We start from the raw sequence: 24824 nt of genomic DNA, 5'->3' as shown, positions 1-24824 counted from the left end.
ACTTTTCAACTACAACAGGATGTCTGTTACCACAGTTACTATAATGTATATGAAAATGCTATGTAGTCCTCAAAACTGTTTAGTTTAGTTGTTGGTGAGGGATTTGCATGTTTTGGAAGGAAAACCAAAATGATAGAATGTTTGGAAAAGAGGTCACTTAGATATCATCTGGTTGATTGCCTTTAGTAGCAACACTTTCAACTCTCCAAACAGTTATTTATTCATTGTTTACTAGGTCTTATTTTAGGGGCTTAATATGTTTTGGTGAGTAAAACATAAATATCCCTGCCTTCATGGGACTTTTAGCAGAGAGCTGAATGACTTGGCTAAGAAGAGAATTCACATAGTTTTGGAACTGGATTTCAAGTTAGTACTTTGCAATGCAAGTTGCTGGCAGAGAAAGGGATATTTGTGAGTTCTCCATTGTGCTTTGAACCACTGGACATAACAGCCAGCTCTAAGTTACTAACGGCCTCCATGGCTGACTGAGATCAGAGATCATACTCCTATTGGGAGTTGGCTATGAAAGAAGTTAAATGGTGACCAAATCAAACAGTAACTTACTCCATCTCTATTACAGAGATGTACCTGCAATCCATGTTTGAACTGGTCAGTTTGTTTTCTTATTTAAATAGGGCAGGTACCAATGACAAGTTATTTTCCAGAGTATCTTTTGCCAGATACTGGGACATTCTAGCACAATGGCAGGGCATGCTTCATATGTTATGTTATAATGCTGGAGATTATGGGTTGTTTTTGTTACTTACTAATACTTGGATAGGATTTGTGAAGTACCTTTATTGTCTCTGCAGATGTGGCATAAGTCACATCTTTGGGAGAATTCTTTTATGGATTTTTTTTATTTTTTACTTTTTAGTTTTTAAAAGTTTACTTATTTTGAGAGAGAGAGAGAGCATGTGTGAGTGTGAGCAGAGAAGGAGCAGAGAAGGAGAGAATCCCAAGCAGACTCCTCTCTGCTTGGCTTGGGGCTTGAATTCTCAAACCATGAGATCTTGACCTGAGCCAAGAGCAAGAGTCAGACACTTAACTGACTGAGCTACCAGGTGCCCCAAGTGGATTGTTTTTAAGTGAACTATTGATTTTGACCATATTATCCTGTTTTCTTCCCAAAATGGCAAAGTGGGGAAAGGTGCTTTGTGATTGCAGATGCCTGGCTTTTCCTCAGAGGGATCAGGAGATTCCCTTCCTTGAAGTTGACTCCCTAGCCACCTCTGAGGTGGGCCTGCTTGCCTTTCCTTGGAAGAGGCCAGTCTTGGGCAGGAGATGAGACGGCCTGGCCAGGAAGGGGGTGGAGGGAGAGGGGCATATTTATATTGTCTTCTGTTGTCCATTAGGCATATCGTTTTTCTCTTAAAATCTCACTTTTATTCTTTTTATACTCTCTGTGCATACATGTATATGTTCTCAGCTAAGTTCTGTGGAGACGCTTAAGGTTATAGGAGAAAGATTGGAGGAAAATGGTGAATTGGTAGAGGATTATATGAAAAATCTTACTCTGTAAGATTATTGTTTGAACAGTTATAGGAATTGAAGATTTATGTGCTTTTTCTTTTTTAATCATGAGGAAAGAATGCCTCTTTCCTACAGTCTAATATTTGTAAATTCTTTGTCTTACAATGCAGTTAAACAGGTCTCAGCTAATTTTCTAGTTGTAATTTGACTACAGCTAGATTTATTAGATTCTGATGGACTTATTATTATTATTTTAATATTTTACTTTTAAACAATCTCTGTACCCATTGTGGGGCTCAAACTCACAACCCTGAAATTAAGAGTTGCACACACTACCAACTAAGCCAGCCAGGACCCCTGCTGGACAAATTATTTTATTGTATCTATTTCAGCTCATTAGTTTCCATAAACTTGGATATTTGAAATAAGATCTTATTTATTTAATTTATTTATTTTCAGTGTGGATTAAAATACGGAGTATTTAGTGGTTTTATACATAATAAGTGATGTTGGCTTTTTTTTTCTCCTGGCTCATGTACTACACTGTACTAAGAAACTGGAAGATTATCTTGACTAAATAAATTTTTTACTTAAGTTTTGACTAGCATTTAGAAACTCTGGATGATATCATAGAATATAATAGAGGTTTGGCTGACATTTGGAAATCATAGATGATATCATAGAATAGTAGAAATTTGTGGCTGGGGAAGGACATTAACATCATCTGGTTTAACTCTCTTGTTTTATTAGTTGAGAAAATTGATGCCTTGAGAAAATAGTTAAAAAATTGATTGCCAAAGTTCACTCAGTTACTTATTAGCAAAAACTCTGCTTTAGTTCTGTTTCCACAACATCACTTTTGTTTTTCTGCCTTAACTGATTCCTGACAGTTTCTTTAAAATACCATTTCCCTTTAGATTCATCTTTGATGTAGTTGATTTTTCCAACAGGCTGCCATTCATGCATCTAACATTTGAATAGCTACAAATATTCTAAGACCCTAGCCCTGCTGTGAGGTGTACATTGTAGTGGGAAAGACAGACATGTGAACAGCTTCCTGGAATGTGTTTTAAGTGCTATAAAGGTGGCTCTTTTTATAAAGGGAGATGGTTTGCTCATTGGCACTGTTCAACCATTGTTGTGGCCTTGGGAAACCAATAGTTAACTTTTAAAGTCATCTGGAAAAATTTTTGAACTATTGAATTATTTGAACTTGAGCTAAACAGGCCAAAACATGTAGGACACGGACATTGAATTAAAGTTTGAACTTAAGATTGTATAGCGAAAAGTGAAATTTTCTTGATGGGAGTTGAGAGTTTTGGGGGACAACTTTGGTTTTTCAGCTTTGAATTTGGGTTGTTTAAAAATAAAATTATGAGCAAATGTCATATTTTCTAATAAGAACAACATTCCTACTTTGCTGGAATTGGCAGTGAAGAATTTAAGTCTGGTTTTTGTAGTCGAACAACTGAAATGTTTTTCATCCTTTGTTAGAATAGGAAAATTATACTCATTTGAATAACAAAATACTGCCTTTTTTCACTCTGTGGTTGTCCACTCTGGGTCCTGTCCACCTTCCAGCAGAACCCCTCCACCCACTCTGCTTTGCCTGCTCTGTGCTCTTTTCTGCTGACCTTCTCACATTATCTTGCAGGATTCCAGTTCCAGTTCGATCTTGAGGTCTCTTGATTGTTTTCATAATCTCTTTATCTCTTTAGCTTAATTGAGACTTGATTTCTCTTGTAAGTGATAATTTCCTCATAATTCTTTCTAGTCACTGAAAGCCAATTTTATTACAGTCCCTTCCCATTTACAGGGCAGAGGCCAGCTTTTTCTTTTTTTTTTTTTTTAATGTTTAATGTTTATGTTATTTTTGAGAGCGGGGGAGGGGGAGCACAGAGAGAGGGAGACACAGAATCTGAAGCAGGCTCCAGGCTCTGAGCTGTCCACACAGAGCCTGATGCACCATGAGATCATGACCTGAGCCAAGGTCTGCGCTTAACCAGCTGAGCCACCCAGGCACTCCTCTTTCTTAAAAATAATTTGTTGAGGTGAAATTCATGTAATATAAAACTATTTAAAGTGAGCAATTCAGCGACATTTAGTTGTGTATGATGTGCAGCCACCACTTCTTATTCCAAAAACATTTCTGGTACTCCAAAGTAAAACTCCTTACCCATTGAACACTCTTCTCCCCCTCCCTCAGTCTCTGGCAGCCACTAATTTGCATTCCATCTCTATGGATTTATTTATTCTGGATATTTCATATAAATGGAATCATATAATATGAGACTTTTGTGTCTGGCTTCTTTTATTTAGCATAATGTTTTGGAGGTTCATCCACATTATAGCATGTATCAGTACTTCGTTCCTTTCTATGGCTGAATAATATTCTATTCTATGTATATATCAGGTTTTTTAAATCCATTTATCTGTTGATGGACATCTGGGCTGTTTTCACGTTTTTACTACTGTGAATAATGATGCTGTGAACACGGGTAAATGTGCTTGACTGAGTGTCTTCAATTTTGGATGTATACCTAGAAATGGTATTGTGGGTAATTTTGTAGTTAACTTTTTTTTTTTAAGTAAGCTCTGTGCCTAATGTGGGGCTTGAACCCACAACTCTGAGATCAAGAGTTGCATACTTTACTGACTGAGCCAACCATGAGCTCCAATGTTTAACTTTTTGAGGAACCACCACAGTGTTTTTCACAGTGGCCGAACCATTTTGCATTTTGCACTTTGCACCAGTAATGTATAAAAATTCCATTTCTCCACATCTTTGCTAACATTTCCTATTTCTGTTTTTTTTTTTTTTTTTGCTTAGAGCTATCCTAGTGAGTGTGAAGTGATACCTCATAGTGGTTTTGATTTGTATCTCATGACTAATGATGTTGAGTATCTTTTTATGTTTCTTGGCCATTTGTGTATCTTCTTTGAAGAAATGTCTACTCAACGCCCATTTTTTTTTTTTTTAATTTTTTTTTTTTCAACGTTTATTTATTTTTGGGACAGAGAGAGAGCATGAACAGGGGAGGGGCAGAGAGAGAGGGAGACACAGAATCGGAAACAGGCTCCAGGCTCTGAGCCATCAGCCCAGAGCCTGACGCGGGGCTCGAACTCACGGACCGCGAGATCGTGACCTGGCTGAAGTCGGACGCTTAACCGACTGCGCCACCCAGGCGCCCCTCAACGCCCATTTTTTTAACTGATTTGTCTTTTCGTTGTTGAGTTGTAAGAGTCCTTAATATATTATGGATACAAGACCTTTATCAGACACGTAATTTGCAATATTTTCCTCCATTCTGTAGGTTATCTTCAGCTTCTTGATAATGTCTTTTGATGCACAGAAGTTTTAAATTTTTATGAAGTCTGGTTTATCTACTTCCATTGCTCATGCTTTTAGTTACATATCTAAGAATCCATTGATAAATCCAGGGTCATAATGATTTATTCTTGTTTTTTCTTTTAAGAGTTTTATAGTTTTGGGTCTTATATTTAGGTTGCTGATCTATTTTGAATTGTTTTTATATGGTATGAGCTAGGGGTCTAATTTCAATCTTTTGTTTGTGGTTATCTAGTTGTCCCAGCATAATTTGTTGAAGAGGCTGTTCTTACCTCATTAAATGGTCTTGGCATCCTTGTCAGAAATCAGTTGGCTAGAAATATATCGGTTTGTTTCTGGATTCTCAGTTCTAGTCCATGGGTTTACATGTCTGTTGTTATATTGGTACCACACTGTTTTGGTTCCTGTGGTGAGTTTTGTGGTGAGTTTTGAAATTAGGAATTGTGAATTCTTCAACTGTGTTCTTTTTCAAGGTTGTTTTGGCTATTGGGGACTCTTTGCAATTCCATACTAATTTGAGAATCTGCTTTTCCATTTATCTAAAAAAAAAAAAAAGTAGTTAGAATTTTGATAGAGTTTTTACTGGTAGATCCCTCTGGGTAGTAATGCCACCTTAACAATAGTAAGTCTTCCAATCCATGAAGATAGGATAACTTAACGCTTATTTAAGTCTAATTTACTTTCTTTCAGCAATGTTTTATAGTTTTCCCTGTTAAGTCTTTAATCTCCTTGTTTAAATTTATTGTAAGGTACTTTATTCTTTTGGATGCTATCATAAATGGAATTGTTTTCTTAATTTCCTTTTTAAATTTTTTTAAATTTTTCCTTTAAAATTTTCCTTTTTAACGTTTATTTATTTTTGAGACAGAGAGAGACAGAGCATGAACGGGGGAGGGTCAGAGAGAGGGAGACACAGAATCTGAAACAGGCTCCAGGCTCTGAGCTGTCAGCATAGAGCCCGACGCGGGGCTTGAACTCACGGACCGCGAGATCATGCTCTGACCCGAAGTCGGCGGCTTAACCGACTGAGCCACCCAGGCGCCCCTTAATTTCCTTTTTGGATTGTTATTAAGGGACCAGTTTTTATCATGCATGACATCCTTCCTTTCCTATTTTGATTGTTTTTCCCCAAGACAGTGACTTAGCATCTTCTTCTCTTTTGACATCTGTGATATTTACTTACATTATCTTTGACTTATTGGGGTTGTTGTAATCACCTGACCTTTATAAGATGATCCTCCACAACTTCATACCCTGAGTTGCTTTTATTATTTCCCTCCCTTTATCCCTCCTTTGACCATGCTGGTATTCTAGTTCCCAGGTCTCTTTTCCAAATAAGGCACTTATTGAAATGGCCACTGAGACTTGGTCGTCTTCTTAGCCCTTGGAACTTCCTTTTTCTCCCCAGGGCACCCCAATCTTCTTTCTCAGTCACTGTCCTCTACCAAAACCAGTCTCTGTTTCCTGGTCTCCTAAAGAGTTACCTATTTCCTGGCTTGCTGCAGAGTGGCTCAGTAAAGCATTACTGAATAGATTGTCTCCCTTATTGCCTGTCTAACCATTCCTCATTGCCCACTTCACCTCTTTGGAGCCTACTTGATTTGGAGTGGTAACACTCCTTCCATCTATTACCCTTGCTTTGAGGCTGCATTTAATTGCTATGGTCATATTTGAAACACTAATAATTAGTAGCAATTAGAAAAGAATAAATTATTTAGATCCCATCTTCATTTGTCTTTTACTTTTTCTTTCAATCTTTGTTTTGTGAGCATATGTTGGGGAAGGGAAGAGAAAGATTATATTCAAAACTAAAGTATGATATTTCCACAGATTTCATCTTTTTCAAAATATCAGCTTGTTGAAAATTCTTTTTATTTTATTTTCTGATTATCAAGGTAAAAACATGCTTATTTTAGGCTATTTGGAAAGTGTATAAGATCATAAAGAAGAAAAAATACATTATTTAATCATGCATTTATAATTTTTGGCAAATATCTTTCCAATATTTTTTCCATGTTCTCACTTTTTTTTTTTTAATGTAGTTGCACTCTTATGAATAGGTAACTTTTTGAGGTAGATCATACTTCAAAATCTGTAGTGTTAAGTTTTCCCTCCTTCCCCACCTCCTTCCCACTGCCCTGTGGTGAAATTGTGGCCTGTACATTTTCTACTTTAAGAAACTGATTATGCTTTTCTAATGGCTGATCACTTTTTGATAAATCTCTTATAGATGCTTTCAAAGAGTTAACTTTCTTATAGAGTGCTATCTTGATGTGTGATTATCTACCATATTAATTATGGCTATGTATATATATAAATTATATTCTCTACATGCTAGCATTAATCATAGACTGATAGTTTTGTATCATGATTATATAACTTACATTGGGTTCTCTCCATATTTCTAATATTTGGGGAAAATTGTATTTCCATGGGGTTCTCTTTGTATTTCTAATATTTGGGGGTTTTTGGACTTTTTACATTTTGATTTAGAGCTGTCAGGATTGAAGATTATTATACTTCCATCATGAAGTATACTTCTTTTCAGTATAAAATGCTTTCTTCTGTTAAAAATAAAAGTGTTATTGATGTCGCAGAATGTTTTGAAGTAACTTTTTGGGGGAATAATGCATAATTGGTATATTTTCTGAGACCTGAGAATCTATTGTTTTTACATATGATGAGTTTGGGAATACAATTCCTGGCCTGCTTGCTATTCCCCTGAAAAATACCACTTTATTGCATTCCCTGTCATCTTCAGGGTTTCCTGTGTTATTGTCATTCAGATGGTGAGCATGGATAGTCCAAGAATTTTCTTCTCATTTTTAGCCCCAGTGTCAATGTGGCATGTGGCATGTGGAAATTCTTTGATGTTGTCTTTTCAGTTCTTAGTGTTTTGCCAGATTTTACCTTTTTTGGTATACCTGGGTATTTTAAGGGAAGGTTAGAGGAAGGTGTTTTAGTCACTAATAAGTTATCATTACTGGTGTTAATATCGGTATATCAAAGATACTATCTTTACCAATGTGATTTTTATTGAATTTCATTACTTGAGGGCATTCTTTCTAGCTCTTACAGGCCTTTGTGGATTACTTTAGTCAGTAACTGGATTTTTATTTAGTGAATTGCTGAAGCTTTTATGCATATTTCTTTAAACATGTTTTTGAAAATGAATTTTTTCCAGTTAATTTTTGTAGGAAATTTAAGAGAAGAAAAAGAATAAAAGCATGCAATAAAAAATAATCCAGGGGCGCCTGGGTGGCGCAGTCGGTTAAGCGTCCGACTTCAGCCAGGTCACGATCTCGCGGCCCGTGAGTTCGAGCCCCGCGTCAGGCTCTGTGCTGATGGCTCAGAGCCTGGAGCCTGTTTCCGATTCTGTGTCTCCCTCTCTCTCTGCCCCTCCCCCGTTCATGCTCTGTCTCTCTCTGTCCCAAAAATAAAATAAACGTTGAAAAAAAAATAATCCATAATCCACCATTTATAAACAGCCACTATTAATATTTAATATTTCCCTTCTTTTCTGAGAAATGGAGCACACATCATGCATATACATGCACATTTAACTTTAGTCCACTGGACATTTATTGAACACCTTTTATATTCATGATGTATTCAGGTGTCAGACATTGTTAAAATTTACTGTATATGGTTTCTATCTTGTCTGCTTTTATGTTATAGTCTAAGCAAAACCCAATTTATTAAATTTATTTGTAATAGTCCTTCCTGTTCATGATTTCATAGTCTTTTTAAGTTCATTTTGATCATTAAAACCTGTCCTCAAAGGTGAACCTCAATCTATCACATAGATGAACAGGGAGAGATTTGATTGAAGGGGTATAATGGCTTGGGGTACCACCTCTGTCCTCTAAAGAAAGAGAAACTCTTGAAACCTATTGTTCTCTGTTATGGGTGTACAGTATTATAGTTTATTGATTACTGCTTTGTTGCTGGCCATTTATCTTTTTTCTTGTCTTCAATTTTAAATAATTTTGATTAAAATCCTTATACACATAAATTTGTATCTATATTTGGTTTCCTTAGGGTGGATTTTTAGAAGTGGAATGAAGGGGGTCAAAGAGTATAAATATTTGTAAAACTTTGATATATATTCACAAGTTGTTTGCTTGCTATACTCTAACATTCAGTATTATATTTAAAGAATATAAACGTTTCTGTTACAACATCAAATGCATTCCTAAAAAAAAACATTCCAAGATTGCCTGTTCCCTAAAAATAATAGGACTTATGGGAAAAATAAGGTTAAGGGCAAACCACTCAAGACCTCTGCAATTTTCAAACCAAGTACTAACAAAAGCATAATTGGTACCTTATGAGATAACTTGGAGAGCCCAGTCAAACCACTTAGCACAGCTGAGGCCGCCTCAGAGGATAGTTAAAGATATTAAAATGTAATAAGATGGAAATCGCTGGCCTGCATGATCTTGAGATAGCACAGACGTAAGTAGATTTCTAAGTCAGTGGAGCTGCCATAGAGGAGGGCATATGAGGAAGTACAGCTTGCTGTGTTCCAGGAACCGTGTGTAGGCTGGCAGTGCTCCTCTGAGCAGGAAGCCCTGGTTGCAGGTGCTCATTTTTAGTTTTCTTAAAATAGGGCAGAGAGGGGGTGACTGGGTGGCTCAGTCAGTTAAGCATTGGACTCTTTATTTCAGCTTAGGTCACGATCTCACGGTTTGTGGGTTCCAGCCCCATGTTGGGCTCCATGCTGACTGACAGTGTGGAGCCTGCTTGGGATTTTCTCTCCCTCCCTGCCCCTTCCTCACTCATTCTTTCTGTCCTTCTCTTTCTCTCTCTCCCTCTCCCTCCCTCCTTCTCTCTCTCTCTCTTTCTGTATCTATCTCAAGAATAAATAAGTTAATTAAAAAAAAAATAGGGCAGAGAGGGTTCCTGCCTGACAGTAGCTGAGCCTGAGTGAGGGTCTTTCCTTTCCCACAGAAAGTTACAATTCTTTACCTCCTATTTCAGTTCCCCTTGGCTGGGAAAATTCAAATGTAAGTCATAATTTCTGTGTTATACTGGCATTGTTATTTTATTTACTAACCACTTATAAATTAATTGGTGTTATGGGAAACTGTCTTGTGACAAAACAGACTGTTTTTGCTTATCTGATAGGTGAAAATTTGAATCTCATTTTTTAAAAAGTGTATTTATTTTGAGAGAGAGAAAGCATGAGTGGAGGAGGGGCAGAGAGGGAGAAAGAGAAAATCCCAGACAGGTTCCTCACTGTTAGTGTAGAACCCCATGCAGGACTCGAACTCACGAACCATGAGATCATGACCTGAGCCGAAGTCAGATGCTTAACCAGCTGAGCCACCTAGGTGCCCCAATTTGAATCTCATTTTAATGGTTTCTTCAGAAAATTTGAAACCCTTTCAAACTAGGTATAATTACCTTAGTTCATAAAGAATGTCTATTTCAAAACAGATATTTTCAAAATCTGTAGTCAGAAAACATCAACTCTGTTTAATAATTGTATTAGAATTTAAACACCTTAATCTAGAGTAGTAAATTTCAAATTTCCAATTTATTTTGGTGGCCATTAAGTGTTTATAGATATGGATCACAGGGATCCAAACTATCAGCAGCTTATAAATATTAATTTATTTGTTGAGAATAGAAGTCATGGTTTTGTAGTGACTCTCATTTTGGGGAATGGCTTCATCCAAGAATATGCAGCATTAAGTTACAGCACCAGAGAAGGCAGAGAGTAGGGGAATCAAGTCAGTTCAAGATTGGCTGTTTTGGGGTTGGGTAAGCCTGTCCAAATTAGGCTGGTGGGAGAAAGTTGAGCGTACTAGTAAAGTAACTGAAGTAATTGGGGTCAAAGCCAGCAAGAAGAAAATGAGGAAATGATTGGTATAATAAAATGGAAGAAACAAGGATTTTGGACACTAGAGATTGAATGAGCCCCGAAAACAGCTATTGTAACAATAATGGGGACAGAGCTGGAGAGCTACTAGCTATTGAGATATTACAGTTCAAGATTTTGGAAGTAGAGCAATTTATATATTGCTGCTGCCTATAGAAATGGGTTGCTTTGGTATATGTGAAGGTTATTGTTGGAGTTGAGGAACAAAAGGAACATTGAAGGACAGATTGAGAGAACAGTGGTCTCAAGGACATTGGGAACCTGCCATAACAATTACAGAATAAGGATGTATAGAAATTATATAAATTGGTTTCAGAGTCCTCAATGAATGAGGTAATTATGATACTGGGAAAATTATGATGTGATGGTATATATCTAAAAGGAAACAGGACTTTTGATGAGGATACTTCAAGTAATCATCTGAAGTGGTTATAGAGATTCAGGGCAGTGCCCACTGAGGGTGGAAGAATGGTTCCTTCAAGGTCTACAGGGCCAGCTATGTATGCTTCAAGGGGAGTGGGTTGGTGGAAGTCACAGTGGTATTAGGGTATAGAGAAGAGTCCTTGAAGAGAGGGGGTCATGGATGGATGAACAGGGTAATAAGCATGCTAGCATAAATTGAGGTCCAAATGGGTTTTAGAACCTTGATAAAGTTAGCAGAGGCCAATCTTGGCTCACCCTTTGTTGGAATGTTGTGGAGAAATTGCTCTCGTGTTTTCAAAGAGGGCGTTTTCTAGTTAGGAACCTTGGTTTCTGTCTAGAGTTTGAATTGGTAGAACTGGAGAGACCTTGAGCAATTTGGAGAGAGGACAGATGCCCCTAGGATATTAGAAAGGGAATTGGCTATATCCCTCAGTCTCATCTTATGAGAGGTAAGAACTCAGAGAATTTTTAGTAGGACTAAAACCACAAATTATTAAAGACTGCATGCATGGCTCGGATGTGTTTGCTTTTTTGTTCTTTCTTTTCTTCTTTTATAGCTCTTTTTCATCTGGTTTTATAGGGAGTTGAATTTACGGAACCCCTAGATGTTTTTGATACTTTGAACTATACCTAGAATACGTAAGCATTTATACATTATTGTTATTATTACCAGTAATAGCATTATAGCTGTTATTTATTAGGAACAGAGTTCTTTATTTCCCTATGAAGGATTTCTTTTTAAATTTTTAATGTTATTTATCTTATTAAATTTATTTTTTTAATTTACATCCAAGTCAGTTAGCATATAGTGTAACAATGATTTCAGGAATAGATTCCTTAATGCTCATTTAGCCCATACCCCCACCCACAACCCCTCCAATAACCCTGTTTGTTCTTTATATTTAAGAGTCTCTTATGTTTTGTCCCCCTCCCTGTTTTTATATTATTTTTGCTTCCCTTCCTTTATGTTTATCTGTTTACAAAACAGATCTTAAAGTCCTCGAATGAGTGAAGTCATATGATATTTGTCTTTCTCTAATTTCACTTAGCATAATACCCTCTAGTTCCAACCACGTAGTTGCAAGTTGCAAGATTTCATTCTTTTTGATGGCTAATATTCCATCACATACACACACACACACACACACACACACACACACACACACACACACTCACATATATACCACATCTTTTTAAAATAATTTTTTGAAATGTTTTATTTATTTTTGAGACCGAGAGACAGAGCATGAGCAGGGGAGGGGCAGAGTGAGAGGGAGACACAGAATCTGAAGCAGGCTCCAGGCTCCGTGCTGTCAGCACAGAGCCAGACTCAGGGCTCGAACTCACAAACTGTGAGATCATGACCTGAGCTGAAGTCGGACGCTTAACTGACTGAGCCACCCAGGCGCTTCTACTACATCTTTATCCATTCATCCATCGATGGACATTTGGACTCTTTACTTTGGCTATTGTTGATAGTGCTGCTATAAACATTGGGGTGCATGTGTCCCTTCGAAACAGCACACGTGTATCCCTTGGATAAATACCTAGTAGTGTAGTTGCTGGGTTGTAGGGTAGTTCTATTTTTAATTTTTTGAGGAACCTCCATACTGTTTTCCAGAGTGGCTGCACCAGTTTGCATTCCCACCAGGAGTGCAAAAGAGATCCTCTTTCTCTGCATCCTCGCCAACATCTCTTGTTGCCTGAGTTAATGTTAGCCATTCTGACAGATGTGAGGGTTTTCTCATTGTGGTTTTGATTTGTATTTCCCTGATGATGAGTGATGTTGGCCATCTGGATGGTCTTTGGAGAAGTGTCTGTTTTGGAGAAGTGTCTATTCATGTCTTTTGCTCATTTCCTCACTGGATTTTTTGTTTTTTGGGTGTTGAGTTTGATAAGTAAGTTCTTTATAGATTTTGGATACTAACCCTTTATCTGATATGTTGTTTGCAGATATCTTCTCCCATTCCCTTGGTTGCCTTTTAGTTTTGCTGTTTCCTTCACTGTGCAGAAGCTTTTTATTTTGATGAGGTCCCAATAGTTCATTTTTGCTTTTGTTTTCCTTGCCTCCAGGGATGTGTTGAGTAAGATGCTGCTGTGGCCAAGGTTAAAGAGGTTTTTGCCTGCTTTCTCCACAAGGATTTTGATGGCTTCCTGTCTTACATTTAGGTCTTTCATCCATTTTGAGTTTATTTTTGTGTATGGTATAAGAAAGTGGTTCAGGTTTTTCTGCATGTCGCTGTCCAGTTTTCCCAGCGCCACTTGCTAAAGAGACTATCTTTATGCCATCGGATATTCTTTCCTGCTCTGTCAAAGATTAGTTGGCCATATGTTTGTGGGTCCATTTCTGGATTCTCTGTTCTGTTCCACTGATCTGAGTGTCTGTTTTTGTGCCAAATGTTTATTTATCTTTGAGAGAGAGAGTGTGAGAACCTGCTCACGCACATGAGCAGGGGAGGCTCAGAGGATCCAAAGCCAGCTGTACGCAGCAGAGAGCCTGACACGGGGCTTGAACCCACAAACCACCAGACCATGACTTGAGCTGAAGTCGGTTGCTCGACCAACTGAGCCACCCAGATGCCCCTCCCTATGAAAGGTGTTTTAAGTTTAAATTCGGAAGTTGTTGATCACTTAAGATTAATTATTTTTTTCTACAACTCGTATGTTAGTGCTAGTGACATTCTATGGTATGCAAGCTTTCTGAGATTAGAAAAGAGAGGTAAATAAAACCTATTGACTTTTTTCTTCCTCTTTTGAAAATTTTAGGGAAATGTTTCATATAATGAATGTGCAAATTTTAAATGTACAGTTGATTGAGTTTTGAAAAATGCATATAGCTGTATAAACACTACTCCAATTAGATATAGAATATTTTTATTACCCTAGGAAGTTCCCTGGTGCCCCATTGCAATCAGTTCACCAATTTCTCTCCCACCCCCTTTCCCAGGCAACCACACTGATCTGATTTCTATCACCATAAATGAGTTCTGCCTGTTCTAGAATTTTCTATAAATGAAATTATATAGTATGTAGTCTGTGTAGCTTCTTCTGTGTAGTTTGTGAGGTTCATCCCTTTTGTTACAAAGTCTTAACAGTTTATTTTCATTGCTGAGTAGTATTCTATCCTATGAATATACCACAGTTGGTTATTCATCATGTTGGTGTACATTTGTGTTATTTCCAGTTTGGGTTCTTCTGAATAAAAGTGCTATCCACATTCACGTACAAATTTTTTTGTGGACATATGTTTTCATTTCTTTCGGGTAATTACCTAGGAGTAGAATTACTGGGTCATAGAGTATGTATATTAACTTTATACAAAACTGCCAGTTTTCTGAAGTAATTTAACATTTTTATACTCCCAGCCATGTAGGAGAGATGCAGTTGCTCCAACATGCTTGCCAACATTTCATAATTCTTATAGCTAGAAATGGCATCTCATTGTTTTAATTTGTAGTTCTCTGATGACTGATGATGTGTAGCACCTTTTCATGTACTTATTGTCCATTTTCATATATTTTCTTAAAAGATATATGTTCACATCTTTTATCCAATTTATTTAATGGGACTATATTTTTGGTTTGTAGGAGATCTTTGTATATCCTAGAAGCAAGTCTTTTACTTATTTACTTATTTAAAATGTTTTTATTTATTTTCTGAGAGAGAGAACATGAGCAGGGGAGGGGCAGAGAAAGAGAGGGACAGAGGATCTGATGTGGGCTCCACGCTAACAGGCTGACAACAGCAAGCCCAACATGGGGGCTCGAACTAATGAACCACGAGATCATGACCTGAGCTGAATTCCGACATTCAACCATCTGAGTCACTCAGGTGCCCCAAGTTTTTTTTTTTTTTTTTTTTTTTGAAAGATGTGTTGTGAATATTTTCTCCCAGTTTGTGACTTGAATTTCATTTTCTTAACAATGTTTTTCGAGGAGAAGTTTTTAATTTTGATGATGACCAGTTCATATGTTTTTTTCTCTTTTGATTCGTGTTTTGGGTGACCATTCCAAGAAATCTTTATTTACCCTAGGTTGTGAAGATACTCACCTATATTTTCTTTGAGAAGCTTTATAGTTTTAGCTTTTACATTTAGGTCTGTAATTGATCCCAAATCAGTTTTTGTCTGATATGTAAGATAGGGGTCAAGACTTTTCTCCCTATACTTTTATCCAGTTGCATTAGCATCACCTTAACTCAGTTGCCTTGGTGCCTTTGTTGAAATTCCATTGGCCCTGTATTTGAAAGTTTATTTTTGGATTCTGTTCTGTTCCATTAGTATGCCTGTCTTTATGTCAATACCACAGTCTTGATTACTATAATTCTTAATCATGTTGTAAAATCAGATGAAGTCTTGCAGCATTATTTCCTTTTCAAGATTGTTTTGGCATTTAAATTTCATTTTAGAATTAATTTGTTTCTTAAAAAAAATCTGTTGGGATTTTGACTAGGATTACTTTATATCTGTAGATCAGTTTGAGAAACTTGACATCTGGGGCACCTGGGTGGCTCATTTGGTTAAGCATCTTACTTTGGCTCAGGTCATGATCTCACAGTTGGTGAGTTGAGCCCCATGTCGGGTTTCATGCTGACATTGAGGAGCCTGCTTCGGATTCTGTGTCTCCCTCTTTCTCTACCGCTACCCTGCTTGTGCACATGCGCTCTCTCTCTCTCTCTCGAAAATAAATAAATATTTAAAAAAAGAAACTTGGCATCTTAAGAATATTGAGGCTTATCTAAGAGAATGGTGTCTCTCCACTTATTTAGGTCATCTTTAATTTTTCTTAAAAACAACTTTTTTTTAATGTTTATTTTTGAGACAGAGGGAGACACAGCGTGAGTGGGGGAGGGGCAGAGAGAGAGGGAGACACAGAATCTGAAGCAGGCTCCAGGCTCTGAGCTGTCAGCACAGAGCCTGATGCGGGGCTTGAACCCATGAACTATGAGATCATGACCTGAGCCGAAGTTGGACACTCAACCAACTGAGCCACCCAGGCACCCCAAGTCATCTTTAATTTTTCTTAGTTGTATTTTTCTTAGTTAATATTTTCAATAATTCACTATTGAGAATGATGTTAGTGTAGAGGTCTTGCATATCTTTACTTAGATTTATTTCTACTTATTGGTATTTTTTTAATGTTACAGTATTGATTTTTAAATTTTGTTTTACAGTTGTTGCAAATATATAGAAATACAAATGATTAAAAATTTTTTTTCCTTTTTTTAATATTTATTTATTTAAAAAAAATTTTTTTTTCTCTTAACCTTTATTTATTTTTGAGACAGAGAGAGACAGAACATGAACTGGGGAGGGTCAGAGAGAGAGGGAGACACAGAATCTGAAACAGGCTCCAGGCTCTGAGCTGTCAGCACAGAGCCCGACGCGGGGCTCGAACTCACAGACCGTGAGATCATGACCTGAGCTGAAGTCGGATGCTCAACCGACTGAGCCACCCAGGCGCCCCTTTAATGTTTATTTTTGAGAGAGTGTGCGCGCACGAGTGGGGAAGGGGCAGAGAGAAAGGGAGACACAGAATCCTGAGAGAGAGAGAGAGAGAGAGAGAGAGAGAGAGAGAGAGAAGGACCAGAGGGAAGGGGTGACACAACATCCCAAGCAGGTTCCAGGCTCTGAGTTGTCAGCACAGAGTCTGACATGGGGCTTGAATTCACAAACCGTGAGATCCTGACATGAGCCAAAGTTGGATGTTAAACTGATTGAACCTCCCAGGCGTCCCTACAATTGATTATTTTATGTTGGAGTTTTATGTTCTGAGACTTTGCTAAATTCATGAATTGGTTTGAGTAGTATTTTAGTAGATCTCATAGTCCTTTTTACACACATAATCCTATCATCTGGGAATTTTAGTTCATCATTTTTTTCTAGTCTTCACATATTGGTTCGGACCTCCAGTTCAAGGTTGAAAAGAAGTGGTGGAAGTAGACCATGTGTTGTGGTCTTGTCCTTGCCTTTTTTCTGATCTTAGAAATAAGAATTTAATAATTCACTATTGAGAATGATGTTAGCCCAAGGGTTTTTAATAGATGCCCTTTACCAGACTGAGAAAGTTTATGTCTATTCCTACTTTGTAGACAGTTTTTATCATTAAAAATAGGCTTTGAATTTTGTAAGTGCTTTTTCTGCATCTATTGAGATGATCTGTGTTATTATCTTCTATTTCATTAATGTAGTGAGTTAGTAATTTTTAAAACATGTTTGGTAATTTTGAGAGAGAGAGAGCACATGAGCAGGGGAGGGGCAGAGAGAGAAAGGAGAGAGAGAATCCCAAGCAGGCTCCATGCTGGTGACACAGGGCTCAGTCTCACAAACCATGAGATCATGACCTGAGCTGAAATCAAGAGTTAGACATTTAACTGACTGAGCCACCCAGGCACCTCATGAATTAGTAATTTTTAAAGGTTAGCCTCTCATATACACTTAATCATGATGTAATTATTCTTTTTGTATATTGCTGAATTCCATTTGCTAATGTTTTAGGGAGAACTTTATGTCTCTATTCAAGAGGTACATCAGTCTGTATTTTTCCTCTCATATTTTTGTCAGGTTTTAATATCAGTGTGATGCTGACTTTATACAGTGAGTTAGGAACCTTTTTTTTTTTTTTAACTATTTCCTGAAAGTTTATGCAAGATTGATATTATATCATCCTTAAGTATTTGATAGAATTCATCTGGACCCAGAGCTTTGGGGGAAATTTTTATTATTTGGATTTTTAACTTATTCTTGTCAGTTTTGGTAAATTGTATTGGTAAATTGTGTTTTTCAAGGGTTTTTCTATTTTATCTGTTATTGAATTTATTGTCATAAAGTTGTTCATACTAACATTCTTTTTAATATCTGTAGGATTTGTAGCAATATTCCCTCTTCATTCTTTTTTTTTTTTAATGTTTATTTATTTTGCAAGGGAGCTTGAACAAGTGGGGGAGCGGCAGAGAGAGAGGGGGGGCGGGGAGAGAATCCCAAGCAGGCTCCCTGCTGTCAGCACAGAGCCTGTCACGGAGCTCGATCTCTAGAACCTTGAGATCATGTCCCGAGCTGAAACCGAGAGTCAGATACTCAACCAGCTGAGCCACTCAGTCACCCCCCTCTTCATTCTTAATATTCATAATTAGTGTTTTCTCTTTTTTTTCTTAATCTTGCAAAGAGTTTAACTTTCATTAATCTGGTCAAATAATCATCTTTTGACTTTATCTTATAGTTAATTTCTTTTTTTTTTTTAATGTTTATTTATTTTTGAGACAGAGAGAGACACAGCATGAGCAGGGAAGGGGCAGAGAGAGAGGGAGACACAGAATGTGAAGCAGGCTCCAGGCTCTGAGCTGTCAGCACAGAGCCCGACGCGGGGCTCGAACTCACGAACTGTGAGATCATGACCTGAGCCGAAGTCAGATGCTTAACCCACTGAGCCACCCAGGCGCCCCTCTTTTTTTTTTTTTTTTTTTTTTTAATATTTGTTTATTTTTGAGAGAGAGAGACAGCATGAGTGGGGGAAGGGGCAAAGAGAGAGGGAGACACCAAATCCGAAGCAGTCTTTGGGCTCTGAGCTGTCGGCACAAAGCCTGACGTAGGACTCACACAGTGTGAGATCGTGACTGGAGCCGAAGTTGGATGCTCAACTGACTGAGCCACTCAGGCACCCCCGTTAATTTCTTTATTACAACATTTGATCGAGAAGGTAGCCTGTATTATTTCTAGTTAGAATCCATTTTTAAAAATGTGTATGGTCTAACTCATGATTAATACCCCTTTGGGGTACTCCAGTTGGATGGGGGAGCTACCAACTGTGGGGGGTCCCACTTGGATGGAGGCTGGCAGCACAGGCAGTGAAAGAATTCATTCAAGGCAGAACAGAAGAGATATGATTTATTGGATCTACTGTAATGGAATGGTGGGCAGGACAGCAAAAGAGACACTGTCTGCAACAAGGCAGTCGGTGGTGAGGGGCCACAGTTATAGGGCAGAGTGAGGGAGTATGGGACATACGGAATTTTATCTTTTTTGGCAATCGTAGGAACTGTGCCTATTTGTAATTGGTCAGTTAGAACCTATGGCTGTTTTGAAGTGGGTTGCTTAATGAGTCTGGTTGCATTCAGCCCTGTGGTCCCTATGGGCCCTTTTGCCTTACTCAAGTTTCCATTGCTCAAGCCTGTTGCCTAAAAGCAGCATCTACAACTCCCTTGTTTCTTGTCCCATAAATACATTGTTTAAATAATGAACATGGAGTTCGCACCTTGGTGAATTACAGGTAGAGACTACTCCAGATGGAGTTATCACACAAAGGAAATTATTTGCAGCAAATAAGGTCATGCAAGGGTGAATGGGTTGCTATTATTTGGGGTTAGGATGAATATTCAGAAAGGGGGCTTTGTCATTGTATGTAGAGGTAGGCATAACGTTATGCATGCACCTTGAGGAAACATGTCTGTACATATATTGTATGTTAATGAGGCTTATGCTCTTCCTGGGGCAGAGATTTTAGTGTTATAATCAAGTAAAAGTAACTGTCACTCCATGGGGCATCTTTGCAGTTGTGAGTTGGGATTTGAGCTCAAATTGGGTGGTCTGGAGCCACCAGAGGTTTGTGTGGGCAGTCATTTTTGTTTGAGGGGTAGTTTTGGTTTCCATTATGGGATGCTGTCTGTGCCCATGGGGTTCTTTGCCTGAGTTGAAAGGTAAGCTGGGAAGAAGAGCTTAAAAAGGGTGGAACAAAGGTTGGTGGGTACATGCAGGTGGGCAGTAAAAGGTTAGTTGTTGAAGTCTAGCTGGTTAACAGAATATCCACATTAAATTTTTATGTTTTGATCTTTTGTTTTCTGAAAGAATATTGGTCTCCAACTGTGATTGTAGATTTGTCTTTTTATTATTAATGTTTTTCTATCTGTTTTTGCTTTACAGAAAGCTCTTTGAAACTTTTATTAGTTACACTATCATAGCTCCTATGTCTTTTATTAGTATGAAATTTTTCTTACTAATATAAAATCTTTTTACCTTGTTCTAGTTTATCTTATGTCAATATTGCTCATCTACTTTGTTTTTCTTTCAATTTTTTAAAATATTTTTGAGAGAGAGAGAGAGAGTGCATGTGGGCAGAGCGGGGGAGGGGCAGAGAGAGAGAGGGAGATACAGAATCCAAAGCAGGCTCCAGGCTTTGGGCTGGCAGCACAGAGCCCAACGCAGGACTCGAACCCATGAACTGCGAGATCATGACTTGAGCCAAAGACAGTTAACTGACTGAGCCACCCAGGCACCCCTAAATTTTTTTTAATGTTTATTTATTTTTGAGAGAGAGGGAGAGACAGAGTGTGAGCGGGGAAGGGGCAGAGAGAGAGGGAGACACAGATTCCAAAGCAGGCTCCATCCAGGCTCTGAGCTGTCAGCACAGACGTGGGTCTCAAACTCACAGACCCTGAGATCATGACCTGAGCTGAAGTTGGATAGTTAACCGACTGAGCCACCCAGGTGCCCTGTTTTTCTAATTTTTAAAAGTTTCGTTCCAGGTGTGCCTCTTGTAAACAGCATCAGTCTAGACTAGAATAAGACATAGACTTAAAAATAAAAAAATTTTTTTTAATCTTTATTTATTTTTGAGAGAGAGACAGAGTGTGAACAGGGGAGGAGCAGAGAGGGAGTGAGACACAGAATCCGAAGCAGGCTCCAGGCCCTGAGCTGTTAGCACAGAAACCGACACGGGGCTCGAACTCACGAACTGTGAGATCATGACCTGAGCCGAAGTCGGACGCTCAACTGACTGAGCCACCCAGGCACCCCCCCTTTTTAAAAACAACAACAACAACAACAACAAGCACATTTAAGCTGTTTACAATTATTGTGATTGCTGATGTTTTCTTTGTACCCAGCTTTCTTGTTGCATTTTCCCCTTACCTTTCTCTCACCTTCTTACCTTCCTTTTTCCCCTTCTCTAATACCACCAGTTCCTCCTCCCAGTGTTTGCTGGCAGTTCCTGTCCTGCTAGCAGTGAGGGTCTTTTGCAGAAAACCTCTAATTTTGTCCCATTGCATTTGGTATCTCTACAGAATAACTGAATAAAGCAGTGTTACCCAGACAGTGCTCCTTTCCCCTATGTAAGCTTCAAATCTCATTTCTGGATTAATGATTGTTTTAGATTCAGTTCAGAAATGAGAAAACTAATTTTACAGGAGACATACCTGTAGCAGAGTTATTGGTTTCTGTATCTATATCATAGAAGGTGTGGAGATCTCCATATTGACCTCTGCATCAAGGTTTTAGGCCCACAGTACAGACTTAGTAAAAATGAGATTTACATTTTGATTGGTCTCTCCTGTACCCTTTCCCTCTAGCATATGGAATATATATGTCATGCAGTACTAGAGGGACACCTAGATGCAATTTAAATAACAATAAATCAATTGAGTTACCCTGCTTTTATTCATTCAGTTCTTTTGGGTTATCATGAGAGAAAGCATCTGTTTGATTCTTTACTTTTGTCAAACACTTGCTGATAACCTCCCTCCTTAGTTTTTTGTAAATAGTGAACTGGACTTAAGCTCACTCACTGCCTTGTTAGGCACCAGTATTTAGCTAGAATTTAGTAATACCGTTTTGTTTTCCTTTTAAGTGATTTCTTTTTGTTACCTTGTATTTTTTCACAATAATTACTAATTTCCCATTCAAGATAGTGATTAAATTTTCCGTTAAAATTTTTGTTTTAAAAAATTGAATCAATTTCAAAGAAAAATGCTAATTTGAGAATGTGGTATATGTTGGGAGGTTAGATGTGGCCCTGATGGAAAAGGTAATATGAGAGTGAGTAAGATTTGGGAGTTGCTTCTCCAGCATTTCTCAGGCATCTTGGTTATTTCTGCTTTATCTGCAGAACTAACTTGTTTAACAATTATTTACTGAGCATCTGCTTTGTTCAGAGAACTGTTCTGAGAATAGGAGGAGAAATACGGTGTTCACCTTGTAGTCTAGGTATGGGAGAGGACGTGTTGATGTGGCAGCTAATGTGAGTGTATGATGGTAAATGCTGTCAGAGCGGCCAGGACGTTGTGCGGATGAGGAAGTGGAGGCCATCTCTGGCTGGGGTCTTGAGGCTTTGGCTCAAACTAATGTTTTCACCTATGTACCTTTCTCTTTTCCATTTTGAATCTCTCTTCCTAAATCCACATCAGTTTTGCGGAGAGAAGAGGCTCTTGTGTGTAGGCATTACTCTGAGAAGGATCGGGTCCAAAAGGAGGAGTGTCACATTGGTCCTCGGGAGACAGAATGGCTTCCGGAGTTCTGGATCTAACACACCTGTGTTTAGCTGGATAGCTACCTAATTGTTTTTAGTCCCATCTTCTTCATCTTTATTGATGATGATGAAACTCATTGTCCTACCTGCTTCATTAGACAGCATATGTGAGAGACATTCATGATATACACTTGTATATCCATATTATTTTCATTCTTATTAGTATTTGAAATCCTAATGGTTATTGATTTTGACTGTAATTTTAGGTGTTTAATTCTTTTCTCTCTATTTTTTTTTCTAGGTCTTGATGCAGAACTTTATTATGTGAGAAATGACCTTATTAGTCACTACGCCTTATCCTTTAACCTGTTAGTACCCAGTGAGACAAATTTCCTGCACTTCACTTGGCATGCAAAGTCCAAGGTAAGAGAGTAGTCAACCAAAGATGTCAAGACAGGACCACTCAGGCCCAGATGCCAATGCAAGGCCTATATCTGAGGGATGGACTGCCATCTATACAAAAGGGCTAGTAGGTGGTGGGCTGTAGCAGTACTGAGTCTTTTCAGATTTATATTTTAAGTCTTTAGCCTATTCCTTTAGACTTTCTCAAGTCCTATAAAATGAAGGTAGCCACCATTTATGTCAGGCTTATGACAGAACATTTATATCCTTTCAGGCTTTTCAAGCAGGGATGCAGATCTAATGTGAAAAGGGAACAGTTGAACTTGCTGATGTTCTGTTATTTTTTAATTTTTTTAAATGTTTATTTGTTTTTGAGAGACAGAGACAGAGAACAAGCAGGGGAGGAACAGAGAGAGAGGGAGACACAGAATCTGAAGCAGGCTCAGGCTCTGAGCTGTGAGCACAGAGACTGATGCGGGGCTTGAACTCACGAACTGTGAGATCATGACCTGAGCCAAAGTCAGTTGCTTAACTGACTGAGCCACCCAGGTTCCCCTTGACTGCTGTTATTGTGAAGCAATAGGAATGGAGGATAGGGAAGTTGTTTTAGGCGTGTTTGATGTAATGGATATAGTTCTGCCATTTATGGAGAAATGGTAAAAGTAGGGTACAGCAGATGCAGGCACCCACGTGTGCTGTGGCCAAGCTCCTTTAACTGTAATGAACCTCTTGCCTGGCTTACTTGTAGCTGAATTCTTCACATTTTCTCTGACTGAGCTCCACGAACATGAAAAGTTTTTTCATACGTCAAAAGTGGGAAGCTGAGGGAAGAGCCCACCTCCTCCAATCAACTTTAATTTCTTTTATTAGCATTATATATGAACTGAGTAGGATTTCATTTGGGAAATAAAAATAGTTTTGCTACTAAAATCTCTAGCAGAGTTTTTTTTTTTTTTTTTAAGTATTACAAAGTGATATTTGTCCTGATATTTGTTGCAAGTCATTTAAATTTGGTGACTTTAATATAGATCTTTTTATCTACTTAGAAACAATAATGAGTACTAGGAAAACCAAGTATTAATAGAATTATTTAAAAAACTACCAAGACTTTGTAGATCTATACCCAGAAATTATTGTTGTTTATGGTTTAGTATACTTCAAACTCATTTTTTAATAATGTTTATTTATTTTTGAGAGAGAGAATGAGAAAGAGAGAGAGAAAGAGAACGTGAGCAGGTGAAGGGCAGAGAGAGAGGGAGACAAAGAATCCTAAGCAGGCTCATGCTGTCAGTGCAGAACCCAATGTAGTGTTCGAATCCATGAACTGTGAGATCATGACCTGAGCCCAATCAAGAGTCAGATGCTTAACCCACTGAGCCACCCCCACACTGCCAAACTCACTTTTTTTTTTACCTTTTTAAACAAAAAGGGGATTTATGACACCTATGTTGTACAGTATTTTCCCCCTTAACTAATACTGTCTTTTGGCATCTTTCCATTTCACTACTTACAGATTTAACTCATTCTGTATAATGGCTTATTATAATATGATATTGTATGGATGCATGATTATTTCTTTTTAGTTTATTTTTATTTTTGAGTGAGAATATTTTTAAATTTTTTTTTTTTTTTCAACGTTTATTTATTTTTGGGACAGAGAGAGACAGAGCATGAACGGGGGAGGGGCAAAGAGAGAGGGAGACACAGAATCGGAAACAGGCTCCAGGCTCTGAGCCATCAGCCCAGAGCCTGACGCGGGGCTCGAACCCACGGACCGCGAGATCGTGACCTGGCTGAAGTCGGACGCTTAACCGACTGCGCCACCCAGGCGCCCCGAGAATATTTTTAAATTTAAAAAATTTTTCATCTCGTTTTCCTTATTTATTTCTGGTGACAATGCTGTTAACACTAAAATGGAAAACAACGTACAAAAAAGGAAAAGGTAAAAGACAACTTTGACAATTATCTATACACTGGATATAGTGGCAGAGAATATAATATGGTCAGATTCTAGTTACTTTTAACAACTTTACTGAGGTGTGATTTACGTACAATA

At 38.1% G+C, this 24824-nt stretch overlaps 1 protein-coding gene and 1 long non-coding RNA gene across 4 annotated transcripts in view; both read left to right on the top strand.

Annotated features, from left to right (window-relative positions):
• RYK (receptor like tyrosine kinase) overlaps nt 1–24824 on the top strand; it is a 104975-nt gene that overhangs the window by 13918 nt on the left and 66233 nt on the right. For all 3 annotated transcript variants that reach the window (XM_086674331.1, XM_086674330.1, XM_086674329.1), the window contains exon 2: nt 22668–22789. In XM_086674331.1, coding sequence (XP_086530457.1) covers nt 22668–22789 — 122 coding nt within the window. The remainder of the gene's footprint in view (nt 1–22667; nt 22790–24824) is intronic.
• LOC147577169 (uncharacterized) lies at nt 5684–10909 on the top strand. Its single transcript, XR_015239985.1, has 2 exons — nt 5684–10522; nt 10687–10909. It is a non-coding gene; the product is annotated as an uncharacterized LOC147577169 (long non-coding RNA).

The sequence above is a fragment of the Puma concolor genome, chromosome C2, assembly GCF_028749965.1.
Source record: "Puma concolor isolate L17-30 chromosome C2, mPumCon1.1.hap2, whole genome shotgun sequence".
NCBI classification, from domain to species: Eukaryota; Metazoa; Chordata; class Mammalia; order Carnivora; family Felidae; genus Puma; species Puma concolor.
Note: the sequence above shows the minus strand (reverse complement) of the source record. Positions and strands in the feature narration are given on the sequence as shown.